At 38.4% G+C, this 22,104-nt stretch overlaps 1 protein-coding gene across 1 annotated transcript in view; it reads left to right on the forward strand.

Moving 5' to 3' along the window:
- The window catches only part of ITGA2 (integrin subunit alpha 2), an 85,539-nt gene that overhangs the window by 27,670 nt on the left and 35,765 nt on the right, over positions 1-22,104 (forward strand). The window contains exons 3-10 of the mRNA XM_037902784.2: positions 7,918-8,027; positions 9,304-9,395; positions 14,816-14,930; positions 15,343-15,470; positions 18,605-18,753; positions 19,910-20,060; positions 20,790-20,955; positions 21,323-21,396. Coding sequence (XP_037758712.1) covers positions 7,918-8,027; positions 9,304-9,395; positions 14,816-14,930; positions 15,343-15,470; positions 18,605-18,753; positions 19,910-20,060; positions 20,790-20,955; positions 21,323-21,396 — 985 coding nt within the window. The remainder of the gene's footprint in view (positions 1-7,917; positions 8,028-9,303; positions 9,396-14,815; positions 14,931-15,342; positions 15,471-18,604; positions 18,754-19,909; positions 20,061-20,789; positions 20,956-21,322; positions 21,397-22,104) is intronic.

Here is a 22,104-nt window from a genome sequence, read left to right on the forward strand (position 1 = left end):
AGTTCTGCAAGAGACAGTGCTCACTCAGCATATTACTTGATTAGGAAAGCAGCCGATAGATAGATGGATACACAGATAATAGTCTTTATGATACATGTCTGAGGTCAGCTACTGCAGAGGAGACACCTTTGCAGATGCTTTTATTGCTAGGTGAAATAAAAAAAACCTTTTTTTATTAAATTTATAACTCACTCCCGGGTAGTCAAATAGGGAAAACTGTAAACAGTTGTCGCTGCTTTGAAATTTATACTTAACACCACATATCTGTGCTCATTCAGAGATTAAATAAAACCTCTTTGTTACAGTAGGTCCAATGTGAGTTTAAACAATTGTGGACATCCGATGAAATGGGTTTTAGCCCACGAAAGCTTATGCTCAAATACATTTGTTAGTCTCTAAGGTGCCAAAAGTACTCGTTCTTTTAACTTTTAGTTTTCTTCACCTGCAATCTTGATACTCCCCTTGCCAGCACTAATGGAGACTCATTATTGTTTTCCAGGTTTTCATCTGGTAATATGTTGTTACACTGGTAAATGCACTGTGATCCTAGAATAGGAACATATTTTAAAATGAAAATGAAGCCATCAAAACAAATTAATATGCTTGATCTTTGGACATTTTTGAATTCTTGTTTATATTAGAGTTTATACTAGAGCATATAGTTGATTTAGTTGGTGTTGGTCCTGCTTTGAGCAGGGGTTTGGACTAGATGACCTCCTGAGGTCTCTTCCAACCTTAATCTTCTATGATTCTATGATATTGCTTGCACATCTAATAAAGGAAAATATCTCTTCTGATAAGTGTGCCAATGTGCTGTTTCGATGAATGTCCCCCCGAAGTGCATTGGGAAAATGCTGCAGCCTAGAATAAAGCTAGAAGAATTTTTTTCCCTTTGTCTCCACTAGAATGCTGATTTTAAGACTCTTCAAAGTTATGGGAGCATTGATGAGGATACATGAGTTTATCTTCTTTCGGTTGTCAGTACCTGTGATGTGAGTGCCATTATTGGGGCTGGCCATGAAAAATTTTGAGGTTTCAACATTTTGTGTGGTTTTTTTCCTAATATGGAATAAAAATGAGATCTTTAAATTTTCATGAAAAACAAGAAAGCGAAACCTAGCCCAGAATGGCCCATAGCTCTGTAATTAGGGCACTCACCTTGGATGTAAGAGACCCAGGTCGAAATCCGTAACCACTGGGTTATAAAATCAGTCTTTCTGTCTTAATGAATATTGAATTATTTATACAAAATGGAACAGCTCCACAGGAGAGCTTGAGACAGACGGTCGCTGTGTGGTTAGGGCACTCACCTGGGTTGTGGAAGAACAAGGTTCAAATCCCTGGTCTGAATCAGGCAGAGTAGGGAACTGTGAACCTGGGTCTGCCATGTGACAGTCCTAATTATTGGCTGTTCTGGAGTGGGTCTGTCTCTACCCCGAGAAATTCCCTTCCAGACTGTGAGTAAATTTCCCAACAAAAGTTTCGGGTCTGATTGAGGGCGCGGGAAAGTTGACAAGAAGCTCTAGCCACAGACAGTTGTGGTGCTTCTTGCCTGTTGGCATCCTTTTTCCCCCTTTCTGCTAAGTATCATGGTTATGGGGCGAGGTGGTTCTCTGTCCCTTTTCTGGTCTTTCAAATTGCCCCCACCTCAGGTCTTGAGTCTTGTTCGGTGTCGGGAGATTGACTGTTGGGGCCGTTGTCATGCAGGAGTGTGATGCTATGCATACAATACTGTTGCACTGGGTTATAAAGCTTGATGATGCTCAGGAGATTATTGACCACTTTATGTGCCCCAAACTGTAATGGGGCAGTAAATGGGATCCCTATCCTTATTTGCTCCCACACTCCACCAGGCCTAAGAATTTCTGAACAGAAAGGGGTAGTTCTCCATGGTGCTAAAAGGGCTGGTTGGCCACTGTGGTAGGTTTATGGGCATAAATAAAGAGTGGTCTGGAAGGGTCCATGGTGCTAGGGTCTTTTGGAACTCATTTCTGTTTACCTTAATGGGAAAAGGACAGTTTGTCTCCAGGGTCACTGTAGATATTAATGGTGTGGAGATTGTTCTGGGTATTCTGGGAGACCTCGCTTATCCCCTGCTTCCCTGATTAATGAAGCCATTCACAGGCCACTTGAACAGAAGGAAGAAACTCTTTAACCTATCACTTCTGTAGTTGCAGGATGACTGGGGAGTGTGCATTTGGCTTTTTGAAAGGAAGAGGACTCTGTTTGTAGAATAGGTTGGAAAATGCAGGGGGAAAAGCGCATAAAATTAAAGTTACATGTTGTATTTTGCACAATATTTGTGAAAGTAAGTGGGAAAGTCTTAGTTGATGGGTGGGAGGCTGAGTGCAGAGGCTTGCTCAGGAATCTGAGAAGCCACCGTGTCATCCAACAGACCATGGAAACAGCCAGGGCAATACTACCAGGGTGCCTATTGCTCTTACTTTGAATCTCAGACCGGAAAATGTGCAGCTGTGCATGCAGCCATTAGCTCGTAAAGGGGGGCAGTGAGATGGATTGTGGGCATTGCAATCTCATTTATGTATGGTGGAGTTGGAACATTGTGGCAGTGCTTGTTTTACCTTGTGTCTGTGTCTAGATACTTTTGTAAAACCATATGAATTTATTTAAAATTAATGGATTTTCTGTGTAAACTGTACTGATGACTCTTTATAAATGAATTTGAATGGTTTTTATTCTTAAACAATCTGTAATATAGCAACTAGAAATAAACCTTTAATTAAAACAATAATGAAACCAAAATTCAAAGGACACGATGCAATGGAGGGCAGACTGCAACAAGGGGAGGAGGGATTCAAGTCACAGGTGAGTCTGTGCCTCACACCTGCCTTTTCTTGTTCTTGGGCCTTCAGTTTTTGGCACAGCTTGAAGTTTTTTGAGCAGCTGGCATCCCTAATGAGCTGGGCTCGCATGTGGAATTGTTCTCATTGCCCAGAGGTTCAGTCTGGGAAGGGAATGGCCTCTGGGAGTATGGCTGTGGTGGGTACAGAAGGAAGCAAATGCTTGTGTTCCCAGTACCCTGTATAGTCCAGAGTCTGCAGAACATGGCTGGGTCTCTGTTTGGAGCCCAGCATTGCCTGGTGCCCTAACAGCAGCATGCACTGCAGCAGAGCATTCTGGCCCTGTATTGTCTCCAGGAGTTACCTCTGCATCTCCCTGTCTTTCTCAACTGTGTCTTTTGCCACAGCAGTGTAGTCTCTGGGCACTGTTACCATGTCTTTGTCCACTCCTCCTATTTCTTTGGAGAGCTCCACTTCTTTCCCCTTCTTTGACCTCTGAAACAACCTCCACCTCTCTGTTTTCAGTTATTAGGGGGGTGGGAGGAGGGTGTCGGCAATGAGGTCTCGGAACATTTCATCCCTAGTTTCTGGGTTCCCCCCCCCCACTCTCCCTCAGATTAGACAGTCATTGATAAAGGCCCTGTCCTTGAGGATTTGGCTCCTGCAGGTGACTGGCTGTGGGAGCAGGAAAAACCCCAACCACAAGTGGTTATTGTTCTGTATTCCAGAGAGGCTGTGATAGCATTATTTTTATATGCAGTTCTGACTTTCCCTCCCTCAGATTCTTCCCAGTATGGGAGAGAACCTCCGAGATGGTAAGTGGTGAGGCCATGAGGAGGGCTGTATTGGGATTTCGTCTGGGTAGTACTCTGGCACTGGCCAGCTGCAGGTGTCTAACTGGAGTATAGACGTATCCCAAGGGTACATCTACACAATCCACAACAGTGAGCCTCCAAGGCCAGGTCGGCAGGCTCAGGCTCATGGGGCTCACTCTACAGCACTAAAAATATCTGTGTAGATGTTGTAGCTCAAGCTTTGAAGCTTAGGGTTGCGGGCGGCCTCCCTAGATTTCAGAGCCCAAGGTCCAGCCTAACTTGAAACTGAAAAGCACTGTCTACACTTCTAATTTTAGAGCGGTATCATGAGCCTGAGTCTGTCAACCTGGGCTCAGAGGCTCACTGCCATGAGCTGATGCTGGCTGTGTAGATGTACCCTAAGGAGCAAATAATTGTGCAAATTAACTTTTGTGGAAGAACAGAGACAGGGAACGGGCACAGGATAGTAACCCTCCCACCCCAGGGAATTGCTGGCAACTCACAGATAAGGAGACACTGACTTTGTTAATCTACAAATGTAGGCATTAAAATGACTGCAGTTCAGCTATCTGAGTGGTGAAATCTTTACATAATTGTTTTCTTTTGCTTGTTTCATATTTTCAGTTAGTTTCTATGTGAATAAAATATACTGCAAATATCTGACTTAGACATAACCCATCATTACAGGATGACTCCAACACAGTCCAGACATTTAATTATGATAAGTATGTGACAAACATAGAGTAATATATGGGGGTATTTCCAAAATCTACTAAGGAAGGCCTTCTTGTTTTAATAAGTAGTTTCTCTTGTGGATGCTTAAATGTATTTTGAGAAACTTAGAAAAAGCTTACAAATAGTTATGCATAATATACATATTTATAGAGAATGAAACATTTACAGATTATATGCCGAGTGGTGTTTTAAAATATTTAAATGAGCATCAACTTGAAACCTAATCAGTTCCAAAACATCAATTTAGTTTCAGATACTACTCGTGCCCCTAAGTTTCGCAATCAATTTTCGTTTGGTTTGGTTTTACAATGACATTTTTCTATTTGTAAATATTTTTCTCTTATTTTTACTGTAGAGAGGCACACACAAAGAGTGGAAACTGACCCTCAAACACACAAGAGGGACAGAGTGAAATGTAATTGATGTATATTAGAACTTCCTTGTATTTTAGGTTTTCTTTAAGTACAAAACAACAATTATTTCGTAACTTCAGTCCCCCTTTTGTGAAGATACAGGTTTTTGGGTCCAGTCTTGCCTCTAGCAGGAATTTTATCATTGATTACAATGGGAGCAGGATTGGATCTGAATTAAATTAAATTGCATTTGATTTTATTATCTTCTGGTTTGCCTTAAACAAAATATAGAATAATTGCACAATGTTCTGCATGCATTCATGCACACACAAAACCCTTCCATCTCTGCATGTACTTAGTGGGTAGTAGAGAATGACAAAAGCACAGTAACTTGCTCAGAGGAAGCCAGTGAACATCCCAGTTATAGGCTTTATTGAACAGCCTGGTTTGGAATTGCTGGAAGGACATAAAATCCTGTTTGTTTACAAAACAAAGTATTTCAGATGTTTTTGGGGTGGGTAAATTCGCTCTGTTTCTTTTGTTGCATAATCACTGTTTTCAGCAAGATAATTGAGATGCAGACATTTATTTTTAAAATACTCCTACACAGGAAAAAGGTTAGGTACATTCTGAAGTTTTGTTATGTTTTTGCTGACTGGCTTGTGCTGCTAAAATGAAATACGGTTACTCTTCATACTGTTGTGTTTAGTTGAAATTAAATACATTCTAAGGTATGTATGGAAATATTTTGTCTGAATAAACCTGGAACATCCCTTGTGTGTTAAGAAATGTAATATTTTTATCAAACCCATTTTACCAAATTCCTATAGTATTGAATAGCAATTAAGTCATGTGGGTCCTATGGAAATGTAGTAAAGTTTTATATAGAAATTGCTTTGAAAATACATAATAGAAAATATCATTGCTATGATTTTTGTTTTTTCTTAACTATCCTATAGAATTCTATGGGAGGTGTGGGATACATTTCTCTTTGGAATTCTACTAAGTCCAATCCTATTGAAAGGTTCTCATTTTCTATTAAACTCTGTAAAACTTTCTCAAAAGGGACCCTTTCCTTGTCATATCTTTGGTTTTTTATCACCCTTTCATATAAACACTGATTTACTGACGGATTAATATTCTATAATCAGAGGGTCATAGATGGATATTAGAGTATAAAAGCAGGAGGTCTTTCCTTTTCTAATCAATTAAGCAGTTTCACAATCCAATGTTTGAGACATCACTGTTCATGCCCATGGAAATAGTTTTGCTTATCCATATTTCTCCTGCATTTTCTATGGTATATGAAATTCTCCTTCACTTCCTGTTCTAAATTACTGTTACATCGCTGCTGCCTTTCCATGGTAAGTGAAAGTTGAAATGTCTGTATTTATACAGTGTCCCCAGGTATCTGGTATTACTTGGCTAATGTTTAAAAACTGTTCTGCATTCCCCAGATGGAAGGTGCTCAGAGTGTGCGAACACTGCAAAGGGAGTGTGTGGCAGTTGCTAGGAGTGTAGAATTAGGGGAGAGTGAATCACTATAAGACTTTTGGCAATTTAACCAGAGGTTGTGCTTCTTAAAATTCTTGTCCAGGGTGAAACAGACACAACACAATAGTCTGTTATCATAACCTACAGTATTTCCTTTCTGACTCAGTGTTTTCAAGGCGTAGTAGCAGAGTTCAAGTTCGGACTTGGGCAATATACCGTCACTGTGTAGACGTTGAGTATAATATCTCCTATCAGTTAAAAGAAATCAGTGAACTTTTTACCTGACCTCTCTTTGGGGGCGGGTTTACTGTCAAGAAACTGCAGATCATAATTTCCCAATTCACTAGTTGTCTAGCTATATTTGTTAGAAATTAATTACTGTTTTATATATTTGTGATTATTGATATCTTTGCTATGTTTCTTTGATTTTGTGATATAACGATGATTTAGATAATGGCTTACAGAGTACACTTATAAAGTTTGCAGCTGATACCAAGCTGGGAGGGGTTTCAAGAGCTTTGGAGGATATGATTAAAATTCAAAATGATCTGGAGAAATGGTCTGAAGTAAATAGGATGAAATTCAGTAAGGACAAATGCAAAGTACTCCATTTAGGTAGGAACAATCAGTTGCACACATACAAAATGGGAAATCACTGCCTAGGAAGGGGTACTGCGGAAAGGGATCTGGATGTAATAGTGGACTGCAAGCTAAATTTGAGTCAACAGTGTAACACTACTGGGGGAAAAAAAAAAAAGTGAACATCATTCTGGGATGTGTTAGCAGGAGTGTTGTAAGCATGACATGAGAAAGTAATTCTTCCGCTCTACTCCGCACTGATTTGGCCTCATCCGGAGTATTGTGTCCAGTTCTGGGCACTACATTTCAGGAAGGATGTGGACAAATTGGAGAGAGTCTAGAGAAGAGTAACAAAAATGATTAAAGGTCCAGAAAACATGACCTATGAGGGATTGAAAAAGATTGAAAAAACTGGGTTTGTTTAGTCTGGAAAAGAGAAGACTGAGAGGGGACATGATAACCGTTTTCAAGTTTGTAAAAGGTTGTTTCAAGGAGGAGGAAGAAAAATTGTTTTTCTTAACCTCTGTGGATAGGACCAGAAGCAATGGGCTTAAATTGCAGCAAGGGAGGTTTAGGTTGGACATTAGGAAAAACTTCGTAACTGTCAGGGTTGTTAAGCACTGGAATAAATTGCCTAGGGAGGTTGTGGAGTCTCCATCATTGGAGATTTTTAAGAGCAGGTTAGACAAACACCTGTCAGGAATGGTCTAGACAATACTTAGTCCTGCCACGAGTGCAGGAGGCTGGACTAGATGACCTCTTAGGTCCCCTTCCAGTTCTATGGTTCTATAATAATGTAATACTAATAACCACATAATGGATTAAAACATCCTCTGAATATTTGACTCTCTCATTCCCATACACTAACCCCATTCTCCATCAGCATTCTCTGATATGATACTTGCATTGTCTTTTTGCGGTGCGCAATGGGAAGTCACAGCTGAGCAAAGCACAATTTTGGTACCCTTGGAAAGGGAATTTTTTTGTTTTGTTTTTTGTTTTTACGTGCTAAATCTTGTGAGCTCCTCTCTAACTTATCTAGGGGACCTCAGACTTTCACATTTGTTTTCAGTTTATCTTTAAATTAACTGCTCTTCATCAGAGTATAAGGAAAGAATCAGTTTCCCCTTGTTTTTTTAGGCTGCTTGTTGGCTCACCATGGAGTGGGTATCCAGCTAACAGAATGGGAGATATCTACGCATGTCCTGTTGATTCACTTGAAACGACATGTCAAAAACTGAATTTACAAAGTAAGTTGTAACTAATGCTGACTTAATGCAATTGTCCATTTTGCCTCACTTCCATACCAGGCCAGATTATTTGATAAACTTGAATTAGGCAGTTCGCACAGACCTACTGACCCTGATGAAGTGAAAAAGGACCCTATATTGTCCATGTTTTCTAAATAGTTTCTTTGTTGCGGAGCATTCTTTGGTGTGAGGTAAGACTTGGAAAGAATTTGAAAAATATGGACAGTAGTATTAAGAAGATAAGGAGGGTCATAATTTTTTTTCTTCTCCTTCCAACGTAGCTTTTTATTTTTATTTAACTACTAAAATTAGCTGCATGTGTAGGCATGTGGTGGTTGTTGCTTCTCCCTATGTAATGTTGTATTGGTGTTTTTGTTTGTTAGGCTTAGTAAAAAGAAGAGCTTTTTAGAGGGTTGCTCTGGTCTCCGGTTCATTTATTACACATGCCACCAGGACAGCTTTAGTTTCTAGAGCCAGCTCAGTATATAACTTTCATGCTACTTGCTGCTGTTTTTTCTCTAACACTTTTTTACATCCACTCTGTATTAACTGTAGAATTAGTAGCAGTTGTAGAAGCTGTAGTATATATTATTTATGTTGCAGCAGTGCTTAGGGGGTTCTGATCAGGCTCCATTTTGCTAGCACTTAACAAACACACACAAAGACTGTTCCTACCCAGAACAGTTAACAATCTAAGTGTAAAATGAGAGCCAACAATTAGATGTAGCAAATAGGCCAACATAAGGCAATGATGAGATGTTTAAGAATATCATAGGTTCAGATCCGTGTTTTAATTTCTATTTTATGGTGCTATGGAATAAAGCATTTCTCTTCTCACACAAATATTCCCATCATTATATATTTTCTGTCTGAAATATCTAAGATTTGAGCTTGATCCAATTGAGAGAGATCTGATATCTCAGGTAGTGCAAACAATAAATGTAGTCACTCAACCTACTAAAAACATTTGTACTTTATATAGTTAAACTGCCGCTTGAGGAGTTTGGCATCTTTGCCTATTTCCTGTAGCTCTTTAGAGCAGGCACTCTAATTATAAATGCTAATCTAGATATGTGACAAGGCCAGTTAATGTTGTCTAGCAAATTTCTCTCACCAATTATCTTTCTTTTGTTTTGTCCCAGAAGCTTTTATGGGATTTGAAAAATTCCTCTTCCAAACTCTTGTTCCTTAAGCTTAAACTTTGAATTCTGTTACTGAGGAACATATGATAGGAATTTAGGGCTTTTTTGCTTTCCTTTAATCTCTTTATTTTTAGCTTTAACACACATCCCAAATGTTACTGAGATAAAGGAACAGATGAACCTTGGCTTGACACTAATAAGAAACTCAAGAACTGGAGGATTTTTGGTAAGTGTCAAAGCTGTACTCAGTAAGTAGTAAAAAATTAATTTCTACTGTTGACCATTGATGGAAAATGTAGCAGCTAGAACGTTCCACATTTGTAAATTAAATCTGAGCTGAAAATATTTCATTCTACAACATGGAATAATATGTATTTTATATTACATTAAAATAATGCTATCTAGGTGGAAAAGTAAAGCACTCGAAAGTTAGGAATTGCTCCTTTGTGCATTCATCTGGAGGTCCTGTGTTTGTTTGCTTATATATCTATCTATAAATAAAATATGATCATGTAATTAAAGACTGTATCATAATGCACAGGCCCAGAGAGCAGAATTAAGGTTGCACAGGAAAGAGGAGATGGCCCAGGCTATAGTCATTGAGTTTTTTCTTCATTGTACTCTTTTGACAGAAGTCATTTCAAATATGAGTAGATTATAGTAACAGCAAACTAGATTTCTTTTGCAATAGATCGATCTTGGTGGTGCTTGTTGCATTAATCTGAAGGGTTTTCTTTACTAATTTGCCAAGCAGTGCAGCCAAGCAGACTTTTACAAAAATCAGTTTTTTTTCCAAGGTAGAGTATCTGCTTTTGTGAATACAAGGTCTACTCCCTTTGTGTGTCCTCATGGCTTCGCCTTCACCAACCCAGTTTGTGGAGGAAGACCAGCTGTACCGCATAAAGGGATGTGGTAGCACACATGCTATATGCTGGGGAACTTGAGTGAGAGTGCCTCGTACAATTCCCCCTAATGTGGTGCAGCTCTGCTCCACCTTCAGCATGGGCTACTTCCTAACAGCCACAAGGGAGCCCAACAGAGGAATCAAGGCTATCCTAGTTGAGATTAAGTAGTAGAGCTAAAGCTCCAAATCTTACCATGAGAATTAAGTATTTTTTCTTTTAATTTTGGCTGCCTCTTTCTTTGTGTGGATTAGCCCATAACATCCCAGGGCCAACTTTAAAAAAAAAAAAATGTTGTTGTCCTAAAGCACTCAGCAGCTTGGGGAATTTTTCTCTAAAATATTCAGGCCAGTTTTGAGTTAGCAGTTTGAAATTGTTTCCACTGTCTTTTTACTTCTAATCTCCAATATGTAAGGATTCTTTAAAAAATAACACTTGAGAGAGAAAAAGCTGAATTAAATGTTCACTTAAAATAATGTTGATAAATGAACTCTGCTGGCAGTTAAAACTGCATTGGAATGGAAAATTCATATATAAAAGTATATCCTACTCCACTTTTCTCACCTTCTGAAATATCCTCCCTGTTTTTGATAAATGAAGTATGAACTTATACCCTCAGGTACCTTTAAAAGCTTTCATTTTCCATTATCTCCAAATGCAGCTATCATATGCCAGCTTCGTATTCTGCAGATGCTGCAAAAACAATTTCTTATAGCTTACATTATGTACAACCTGTTTATATACAGTGAACAGTTATGTTCAAAGATCCACCACAGCAATGGAAGAGCTTACGAAATGGTGAACGATCAACGTATTTATAGATCATATTGATTCACTGTTGTGATGCATGCATACGTACTCCAGTTTAAGATTTATATATCATACACTAGTACAGTACCTAATGTAGTGAAACAATAAATATAAAGCAGACACTTCACTATACTTTCTTCCCAGTTTAAAGTAAGAATGAGTTCTTCTTCAAGTGGCTATGAATATTCCTGCTTATGGGTACTGCACCCTCATGATGCACTGACAGGTGACTCTATAAAGGAGTGCCTCCTGATGCTGTGGGGAACGGCAGTGGCGCAGGAGCGCTCTAGCTGACATTGCTAGAAGATGTTTTACTGTAAGGCACCACAAGGCGGTGCAGTACCCATAGGTGGGAATATTGAAGCCATGTTGAAGAACTCTGATTACAGTTAAGTAACCTTTGTTATTCAGGCTGTCCCAGTTAACTTGAATCGTTTTAGAATTAATATTTTCTCTATTGCCCCTTATGTTGTTGTATTAGTGTTCAAGAATTTATCATCACTGGCCTCTTTTAGCCAATATAAGCTCTGAATCATCAAAGTACTTAAAAACATACCAAATGTCAAACATATGAGTAACTCCACTGAAATCAATGGGACTACTTGTGCTTAAAAATTAGGCATTTGCTTAAGTACCTTAGTGAATTGGCACTGAAAGCTCTGTTCTCTGATTCTTTAGGGTGAGAAAATTGTGACCAAAACCTGAATGATTCTTTTGCCTTCTAGATCTAAGAGGCAACATTATTTATTAGCCATTACAAACTTTAATATATAAAAATGTATATATTTTAATGTAGAATAATTTAAATTATCTAAACACACAGACACACACGTACATATATGCCTGAGCCACTTTCGGTTCAAAAGCTTTCCTGATCCATGTAGAATTCACTAACACTGACTGGATATCACAAGTATGATTACAGTAGACTATTTAACAGGAAGGAAAAATAAGTTTTTAATTAGAATATATTTGTTTTGTACATTGATAAAATGTTTCTGGGGTGGCAAAAAATGTGTGTGTTGTATCTGTAGCCCTCAATAAACATTTTGAGCTAGACCTGGCCAACACATGTCCCATTTCCACTGCTTTGTTTCAACGCCATACCCAGTGTAGAAGGTATGGAACGGCTTCCGTATGAGGAGAGATTAATAAGATTGGGACTTTTCAGCTTGGAAAAGAGACGACTAAGGGGGGATATGATAGAAGTCTATAAAATCATAACTCGTGTGGAGAAAGTAAATGAGGAAGTGTTACTTATAACACAAGAACTCGGGATCACCAAATGAAATTAATAGACAGCAGGTTTAAAACAAAAAACAGGAAGTATTTTTTTCACACAACGCACAGTCAACCTGTGGGCCTTCACAACATCCTCTGGTATGGAGTTCAAGACTATATAACAGGGTTCAAAAAAGAACTAGATAAGTTCATGGAGGATAGGTCCATCAATGGCTATTAGCTGGGATGGGCAGAGATGGTGTCCCTAGCCTCTGTTTGCCAGAAGCTGGGAATGGGCAACAGGGGATGGATCACTTGATGATTACCTGTTCTGTTCATTCCCTCTGGGGCACCTGGCATTGGTCACTCTCTGAAGACAGGCACTGGGCTAGATGGAGCATTGGTCTGACCCAGTATGGCCGTTCTTAAGGTGTTCTGGGAGTAAGAGGAGTTTTGGCCATCCTCTGGCTGACCCCAAGATCATGGGGTGTGGGCAGAAAGGTGGCATAAAAGCCCCTTTTGTCCCCCATTCTGCCGTTCTGGTGCACAGAGGGAGATCCCAGCATACTGGAGCTTCAAGGCCTATATCATTTTCTTTTTAGTTTACATTGGCCTTAGTAAAAAACTCTGAGCCTGCCCCTGCCTATGATTCATCTGTTAGAACAAAATGAATACTAGACTAGCAGCAGCCAGCCTGATCTATCCTACACAAATGGTTCATTTTGTTCTCGCTGCCGTATTTAAAATAGAAACAATTTTATATTTCAGTGCGTCTTGCATTGCAATCTGCTGGTCCCAAATATTCCAGCAAAGCATTGTAGGTATAGATTTGTAAATCATACAGCACATGCAATTAATCCAGCTGCCATGCACCTTAACATAATGCTGTGTTTTTTACTTTTAGTTTGTTAAAACACAAAAAAACTGAAGTAGCCTGTCAATAATAATTGAATCCGTTCACTGTAAGAGAGGGAGCAAGTAGGAAACTGTTGACAGGAGCTAACAAAGTACAGGGGGAAGAGAGAACCTGTTGTCTAAGTGTAGAACATTCCTTCTCTTCCTTGCTTCACATTTCTGTAAAAGTGTTTAGGTGGGGCTCTGAAAGGTGCTGTACTGTCTTACTAGAAAGTACTGTCTTCTGATCGACAATAGTATAGATACAATATAAGCAGTGTCATTGGAAGCTTCCTTGTGCCTCCACCAATGTATCTTAAGCCTGACTGGAAAAGATTAACTCTAGGAGAGTTCAGTTTTTCTTGTTAATCAACTCTTGACCCTATTGCTGAATTGGTTCTTGTATTGTGGATGCCTGTGCAGAAGAACTTGACTGACACCAGCTCGTATCATAGGCCACTGAACAACTCTCATGTAAAAGCAACTTTATGGGTCTTCTCTTTCCAGTTTGGTCAAATTCAGACCAAGATAGGTTTAATACCCCACAATTGTGCATCATACAGTCCCATTTATATATTTAATAACTTATATTCAGTTTTGTTTTTCAAATCAATTTTTTTTTAATTTGGTGCTTCAACTTTTAAACTCTTGCCATGCATGGAAGGAACAGAAAAAACTTTTAAGACCCTACCTAAATGACAAAAAACATAGCCTTATGCAGTGTTGTTATGGACCCAGGATATTGGAGAGACAAAGTTGGTGAGGTAATATCTTTTATTGGACCAGCTGATAATTACCTGTTCTGTTCATTCCCATTGGGGCACCTGGCATTGGCCACTGTCGGAAGACAGGATACTGGGTTAGATGGACCTTTGGTCTGACTTAGTATGGCTGTTAACATAAGTTAAGTGATCTCTCTCTCCTGCCATCCATCTCCACCCTCTGACAAACAGAGGCTAGGGACACCATTTCTTACCCATCCTGGCTAATAGCCATTAATGGACTTAACCTCCATGAATCTATCTAGTTCTCTTTTAAACCCTGTTATAGTCCTAGCCTTCACAACCTCCTCACGCAAGGAGTTCCACAGGTTGGCTGTGCGCTGTGAAGAGGAACTTCCTTTTATTTGTTTTAAACCTGCTGCCCATTAATTTCAGTTGGTGGCCCCTAGTTTTTATATTATGGGAACAAGTAAATAACTTTTCCTTATTCACTTTCTCCACACCACTCATAATTTTATATATCTCTATCAGCTTCTGTCCTATAAAAGATATTACCTCACCCACCTTGGGTCTCTAAAAAAAAAAATATAGTCTTCACATGTCTTTTTCTTTCTCTACTTATTTTTTCAAAAATCCTCTTCCGATCAAGACTGAAGTTAGTACAGAGAAGTTATAAATGTCTTAACCACAGTTTTGAAATATATTTTCTTGTGGAACAAAGAATTCTCAAATTAGTAAATCCATTATTTTTTAAACTTTATTTTTATTCATGGTGTGGACACACACACAAAACACCTCATGAGCTAACAGAAAACGTTTTGGCCATGCAGTACCATGTGTAACCAGGTAACACAAGTATTCTGCAGCAAATACCAAAGACAAACTGCTACTGTGAGTGTGTGTGTACACATAAGAACCAACTCGTGGTAACAGTGCCACCTCGTGGTTAGTCTCAGTCAATATTGTGTCTTCCTGGGAGGGAGCTATTCCACTGATCTCCTGTGCTGTATTTGAATGTGACACTCTCATGAAGGTATGTAAAGAGTGAAATGACAGGATACATGGTTTTTATATTTTCCTCATTTTATTTTTTAAAGACTTGTGGTCCCTTGTGGGCCCAGCAGTGTGGAAGTCAGTACTATGCAACAGGAGTCTGTTCTGAAATCAGTCCCAGTTTCCAGATCTTAAGAAGCTTTTCACCTGCTCTTCAAAGTAAGGCAATGCATGTAAAATAGATTCAGTAATAAATAAATCCATTGAAATGAAGAGAGATGACATGTAATGGAATCCAAAAGTGATTACCTTTTGAATTTTTTAAAATTCAGTTTAAAAAGAGCCTAATCCTGAGGTTCGCACTCAGGGCTTGATTCTGATCTCACTTACTGGTGAAAATCAGTAGTAACTTCGCTGATTTTGGTGCATTTACATCTGTGTAACACAGATGTAAGCAGACTCAGTATCAGGCTGGGATTTTATTCTATTCTCATTCAGGCAAACCTCCTGTGACATCAACAGACGTTTGCTTGCATGTGGACTAGGTATGGACATCCTGAATTTGGCTCATGAGTTGTAAGTAAATTTTGTGCATTCAGTGTCCTTTTATCAATCATCTTTTCTCTTTTAGACTGTTCCTCCTTCATAGATGTTGTTGTTGTGTGTGATGAGTCAAACAGCATTTATCCCTGGACTGCAGTGAGTGCGTTTTTGACAAAATTTGTCCAAGGCTTAGATATAGGCCCCACAAAAACTCAGGTAAGTCAGAAAACATTATTTTGAAACAGAAGGAAGGTAGCAATGAATTTTATTAAAGGAAATTAAGTTTGCTAAGGTAAAGCTAACCCCTGGTTTGATCCTGAGAGATCCTGAATATCTACAGCTCCCATCAAAGTCACTGGGGTTTGCAGTTGTTCAGCATCTCTCAGGATCAGGGCTTTTGTCATAAAGCTAACTCGTGTTTCAAAAGGGAATATTCCATTTTGATTAATTTATTCCAGTACATAGTTTGTGTCATGAGAGAGCTAGATTATTTCCAGGTTTCAGAGTAGCAGCCATGTTAGACTGTATTCGCAAAAAGAAAAGGAGGACTTGTGGCACCTTAGAGACTAACGAATTTATTTGAGCATAAGCTTTCGTGAGCTTATGCTCAAATAAATTGGTTAGTCTCTAAGGTGCCACAAGTACTCCTTTAGATTATTTCCAGTATACTTAAAGGTCTATTCTCCATTTTAATGATAATGTGTAACAATCATTAAAATTTGAGCTGTGTGCATATATTGAGAGCAGAACACATCTTTTCTCCCCCCAGAGTTTTATACCTCATTACTCTGAGTATGGCTAAAGTTGTAAAACCTTTTCCATTTTAAGCCCACTTTTCATACAATCATAGCTTTTCAAAATCTACAACACTGATGCAGAATTTTCCATGCTTGTTTCTCTCTCAAAATCATCACTTTGAGAAAAATTATATTTTTAAATTTGAGGAGGAGGATTTTTAGTTTTTTCAAAAAAATGGGGAATCACCTACTTTTAGACAGTGTTCTAGCAAACACTGCTGGTGTCTGAAACATAGCTCTCAATGTGGGCTAGCATTTTTCTTGTTTTGAGATACCTTGACTATCTCAAAATCACTTTATGACCAGCAGTGGAAATTTTCCTGAAGACTAAAGTATGCACTTAAATAGAGGTGTATCTAATTTGATCCAGCAGCTATACACCTAAGAACTTCACTTGAAGTTTGAGCTGTACAAAACACATCATTGTGTAGAATGGAACTTAAGAGTCTAATAGGAGCAAGGAACTTTTTAAATCCATTTTCAAGGTTGCTCAAGCTAATATTCCCAGGGGTTTTTTCTCTCAATTTTTTCCCTTAAAACCTGAAAACTAAATGCAAAATACTAGTATTGAAACAATATTAAGATTGCAGGCTCAATCACTCCCAAGTTTTTAGAAAATTCAAAAACCTTGGCAGTAATTATTCAGCCATATAACAGATACTTAGTGTCTTCATTTCTTCTTCACCATGTTAAATGTATGTCTTAATATACTTCTCTATTAATTTATACTATAAAATAAAAGGGATGTACAATGTTATCAAGTAATTTCCTACGGAATTTCCATAGAGCAGGTCTAGATGAGATAGTGATAAAAATATTGACTGCTGACAACTCTGTATCTATGCTAGAGCACCCACCAGTAGAAATGCAGTGGTAGAAGCTACGTAGGGAACTTTTAGGAGGCAAAAAAGTCTAGTGCAAACAATTAGATCATGTCTTCATTTATTGTTGAGTAGGGTAGATTAAAGAAACAAGATGTAAATTACTGTAAGAGTTTGTAACATTGTTTTACTTTGCAAACATGGGCAATAATATTAATTGGGGTTGTATGTGATGAAGGAAAAATATACCACCTTGTATATAGAATTATAGAAATGTAGGACTGGAAGGGACTTTGATAGGTCATTGAGTCTGGTTCCCTGCGCTGAGGCAGGACTAAGTATTCTCTAGACCAGTGGTTCTCAAACTATGGGGCGTGCCCTTTGGAGGCATGGGAATGTGTCAAGGGAGGTTGAGCTGTATTGCCCCCCCCCCCATTTTTTTTTTTTTTAAAGAGCTCCAGCTGTCAACCCCTGGTAGCTGGGGCTCAGGTAGAAGGGCCATGCATGTCTGGGAGGTGGGGGGAAGGGATAAAGGGGACAGGCAGAACCTGCCACCCAGGCTTGGACTCACCTTCCGCTCTCCCCCTCCTCAGTCCTCAGCAGCAGCGCAGAAGTAAGGGTGGCAATGGGGCACTAAGTCTGCTGTGAAAAGTGATATTGATAAATATCACTTTTTACATTGCCACGCTTACTTGTACACTGCTGCTGGCGCAGAGTTGCCTTAGGAGCTGGGTGGCTGGCCAGCAGCTGCTGCTCTCTGCTCTACCTTCAGAGCTGGGTGGCAGTCTCTGTACTTGTGTGGCATGGGAGGGCATAAACAATTACAGACACAAAGAAGTGGGGGCATGATCAAATAAGTTTGAGAACCACTGCTGTAGACCATCCCTGACCGTTTTTTGTCTAACCTGTTCTTAAATGATCTTTAAGACCTTTAATGACTGGAGATTCCATCACCTCCTTAGGCAATTTGTTCCGGTGCTTAATTACCCTCACAGTTGTGAAATTTTTCCTAACGTCTAACATAAATCTCCCTTGCTGCAATTTAAACCCATTTCTCTTGTCCTCTCTCCAGTGGTTAAGAAGAACATTTTATCACCCTCCTCTTTATAATGATGTTTTACATATTTGAAGATTGTTATCATGTTGCGTCTCAGTCTTCTCTTCTCCAGACTAAACAAGCCCAATTTTCAATCTTTCCTTGTAGGTCATGCTTCCTAGACCTTTAGTAGTTGTTGCTCTCCTGTGGGCTGCCTCCCATTTGTCCACAACTTTCCCAAAGTGTGGTGCCCAGAACTTGGACACACTACTCCAGTTGAGGCCTTATCAGTGCCAAGTAGAGTGCAAGAATTACTTCTCCTGTCTTGCTTTACAACACTCTTGCTAATACATCCCAGAATGTTGTTCGCTATTTTGCAACAGTATTACATTGTTGACTCACATTTAGTTTGTGGTCCACTCTAACCCCCAGATCTTTTTCTTCAGTATTCCTTCATAGGCAGTCATTTCCCATTTTGTATCTGTGAAATTGATTATTCCTTCCTAAGTACAGCAGTTTGTATTTGTCCCTATTGAATTTCACCATATTTATTTTAGACCATATCTCCATTCTGTCAAGATCATTTTGAACTTTAATCCTGTGCATCAGTTTGACAAATAATTTGGTATTTTGATTCTGTGTAATTGATTTGAATGCACGACAATCTAATTTTTTTTTTTTTGCGATGATGTTTAGGTGGGTTTAGTTCAGTATGGTAATGATCCAAGGGTAGTGTTCAACCTGAATACCTACAAAACAAAAGATGATGTTGTTAAAGCAATGTCGCAGACCTTTCAAAAAGGAGGAGACTTGACTAATACTTTCAAAGCAATTGACTATGCAAGGTAAAGTGCACCAATAATTGTTATGCTACTTTTGTAACTAAAGATCTGATCCTGGAAGGTGTTGAGCACTTCTTGAGAGGTTAGTACTGCCTCTGGTGCCATTGGGAATTAAAGAACCTCTCTGAAGGTTCTCACTACCTTGCACGATTAGTTCCTAAGAAAGATGCAAAATGACTTATGAGGCAAATTTTACTCATTGACTCAATGTGACTGCACGTGTTTAAATGTTTACAGGATAAGACCTTGGTTGATTGTGTGAAAACTATCACAGAATCAAACCCTTTCTCCAATGGGACTTTTGACTTGTTAGCAGCAGTAAAAACTTACTTTGGGCAGTAAAGTAACTGATTACACTCACAGGCAATGATCTGTTAAAGTAAGCAGGCACTATTTTTACACAATCATTTTTCAGCATAGAACTGCACTTTCAGTTAGTGTTCAGACCCCTATTAACTCAGTGACCTTGGGCTACTTGTTTAGGGACAGATTCTGAATACAGTGAGTTCCAAATCTATAGGGATCTTCCTTGTTTTCGTTTCCCTCTGTGTCTGCAAAATGGAGCTAATACCTGATTTTATTTATTTATTTTGCCTCTCGGGAGTATTGAGAGTAGAGCTGGTCAAAACTTTTTTGGACTTTTTTTTTAATTGAACATAAATTTGCACAGGAAGCCCAGATTAAAGATTATTCAGATAAATTTTGGAAACATTTTTGCTTTGACCAAAACATTTTCCGGTTTTGATGTTTGAACAGTGCTTTGAAGGCAAAAAGTGCAATAAGTGCTAAACTATTATTAATGAAGGACTTTGGCCAAGATTTTTAAACCTAATGAGGCAGTGTTGTGCCACACCTAACTGATATAGGAGCCTAAATATCATTTTCAAAAGTGATTTAGGCATTTAGGAACCAAAATCCCATTAACAGTCAATTTAGGGATTTAGACTCCTAAATACCTAGATCCCTTTTAAAAATGAGAGCTAAAATCAGTTAGGCGTAGCACAGCTCAGGTGTAGTACAGCAGTGCCTAAATAGGTTTAAAAATCTGGGCCTATGTGTTCCAATAAAGAAACACTCCAGATGCACTTTGTTCTAAGTCAATGATGGAAGCATTCATCAAAATATGCGTTTAATGAGTCTAGTGCTTTATTTATCACAGACGTCATGCTTTTTCCACTGAATCTGGTGGACGGCCCACAGCTACAAAAGTAATGGTCGTTGTGACAGACGGTGAATCACACGATGGCTCAAGTTTGCAAGAAGTGATAACTAAATGCAATGAGGACAAAATAACCAGATTTGGCATAGCTGTAAGTAATACTATAATTAATGCTGTAATTTTGGTGGGACTGATTTAATTAAAAGTATGTATTCATGCATCATTATATCAGCGAGACTGGGACGGGGAGGGAGTTCATCTTTAGGAGCCACTGTAATATCAGCAGGCTTTAGTTCATTAGAATTATTATTGTCATCCATTTATGTTTATATTTGTTAGCTGAAAATAGTAGGATTAGTCTACCCTCCATAATATTCTTTTTCGTTCCTTTTGTATATGACATACAAAATATTTCAAAGTTGATGTTTTTCAATAAAAGGGATTCAGAATACAGGGCTTGATCCTCTGCTGTCCTACACCTTGGATAGTCATTTATCATGTGTGAAGGAACTGGAAAATTCTACCATTTTGCTTTTGTAGCATTACACACCCACTGTGTGCTCCTTCAGCCTGGGTGGAAATGACTGCACCAGTTGCAAAGTGGGGGAATTCAGATCCAGTTTATAGACCTTAATATTTATTATAAATGGCAGAAATGTTGCATTTTTCTTATGCATTCCCATCAGTTCACCTTACCCACAGATGTCAGGAGGCTGATGTAAAATCCATGATGGGAAGGGTGTGAAGGATCAGGGGAAACTACAGACTTTGCCTGGAGTGTGCACATTAATTTCATTTTCCTGTCATGTATAAAATATCTCTGTGTGTGATACTGAGGGAAATGGAGTCACATTGAAGTTTCTTTTTCTGTCTTTTCAAGGTTTTGGGTTACTTAATCAGAAATGAACTTGATACTAAAAATTTAATTAAAGAAATCAAAGGAATTGCGAGTCTTCCAACAGAAAAGTATTTTTTTAACGTGTCATCTGAGGCTGCTCTATTGGAAGAAGCAGGAACACTGGGAGAACGCATATTTAGTATAGAAGGTAATATACCCATTGGGGCTGAGGAGCTGTTGACAGTTTACGCCAGCTGAGGATCTACTCCCTGTTTCTATTAAGGGGTTACAGGCTGTCTTTGCATGAATGTATGATAAATGCTGATGTGACCCAGTCATTATTAAAATCTTGATAAACATTATTACCTTTTTATCAATTAGATTTCCATACTCTACCACTGTTGTGTATATTTTGGGTGAACTTTTGGGAGCAAATTATTTATTTGACAAATTGTTCCAGTCATGCTTCAGCTGACTTCAATGGCAGAAAGATAGGGCCCAATATGTAGCAACAATAATGTTCAACAGACTTAATGATACATGAATAACTTTCAAAATAATGGTTATTGCATCAGGTACAGACCAAGGTGATACATTCCAAATGGAAATGTCCCAAGTGGGCTTCAGTGCTTATTACTCACAAAAAAAGGTACGTATATTTAATCATTTAGTGTATAATGCTGGTATGATATAAAAACTGTCTCAAATGAAGTATGTAGATATAATTACATATACATAAGTTCATGTATAAATTTAACAAAATAAGAATAATAAGCAAAAATGCAATATACAGATCAAATTTAATTTTTATTTTCTTCTAATATAAACCAGGAAAGTGGAACACAGGTAGTTTATCTGTAGTACCACAAAACTAAGTTACATCCTGGTTGGAAGGAGAAAGAGAGAGAAAATATACCACGATGAAAAGTGAAATAATACTTTTTATTACAGCGTTAATGTTGAGTAATGGCTTCTATTCTAAGCCCTCCTCTTTTTATTTTTTATTTTTTTCAGCTGCTTATAATTTTCTCAAACAAATTATGCAGATTGGGTTGGATTTTTTTTATCGTTATTATTTTAAGTTTGGTCAAAATCAGTTCAGCCATTTCTGAGTTCACCAAGCATGAACAATTCTCCTGTTCTAATTTGATGTCTTGTGCTTGAATAACTCAGAAAATTGAAACTAAGTATTTCAAAACTGGCTTGTTTGTTAACATTCATGGAGATGTAAGTAATAATTCAAGTGTGAAGGAAGTTTGTGTAGTATTTTCAAAGTTAAGAATGTCTTTGGCACCTTTCACATACACACATTTTTCAACTATTTTTTCGTATTAAACATGTTTAAGGATACCTCAGC

Source organism: Chelonia mydas, chromosome 5 (genome assembly GCF_015237465.2).
Source record: "Chelonia mydas isolate rCheMyd1 chromosome 5, rCheMyd1.pri.v2, whole genome shotgun sequence".
NCBI classification, from domain to species: Eukaryota; Metazoa; Chordata; order Testudines; family Cheloniidae; genus Chelonia; species Chelonia mydas.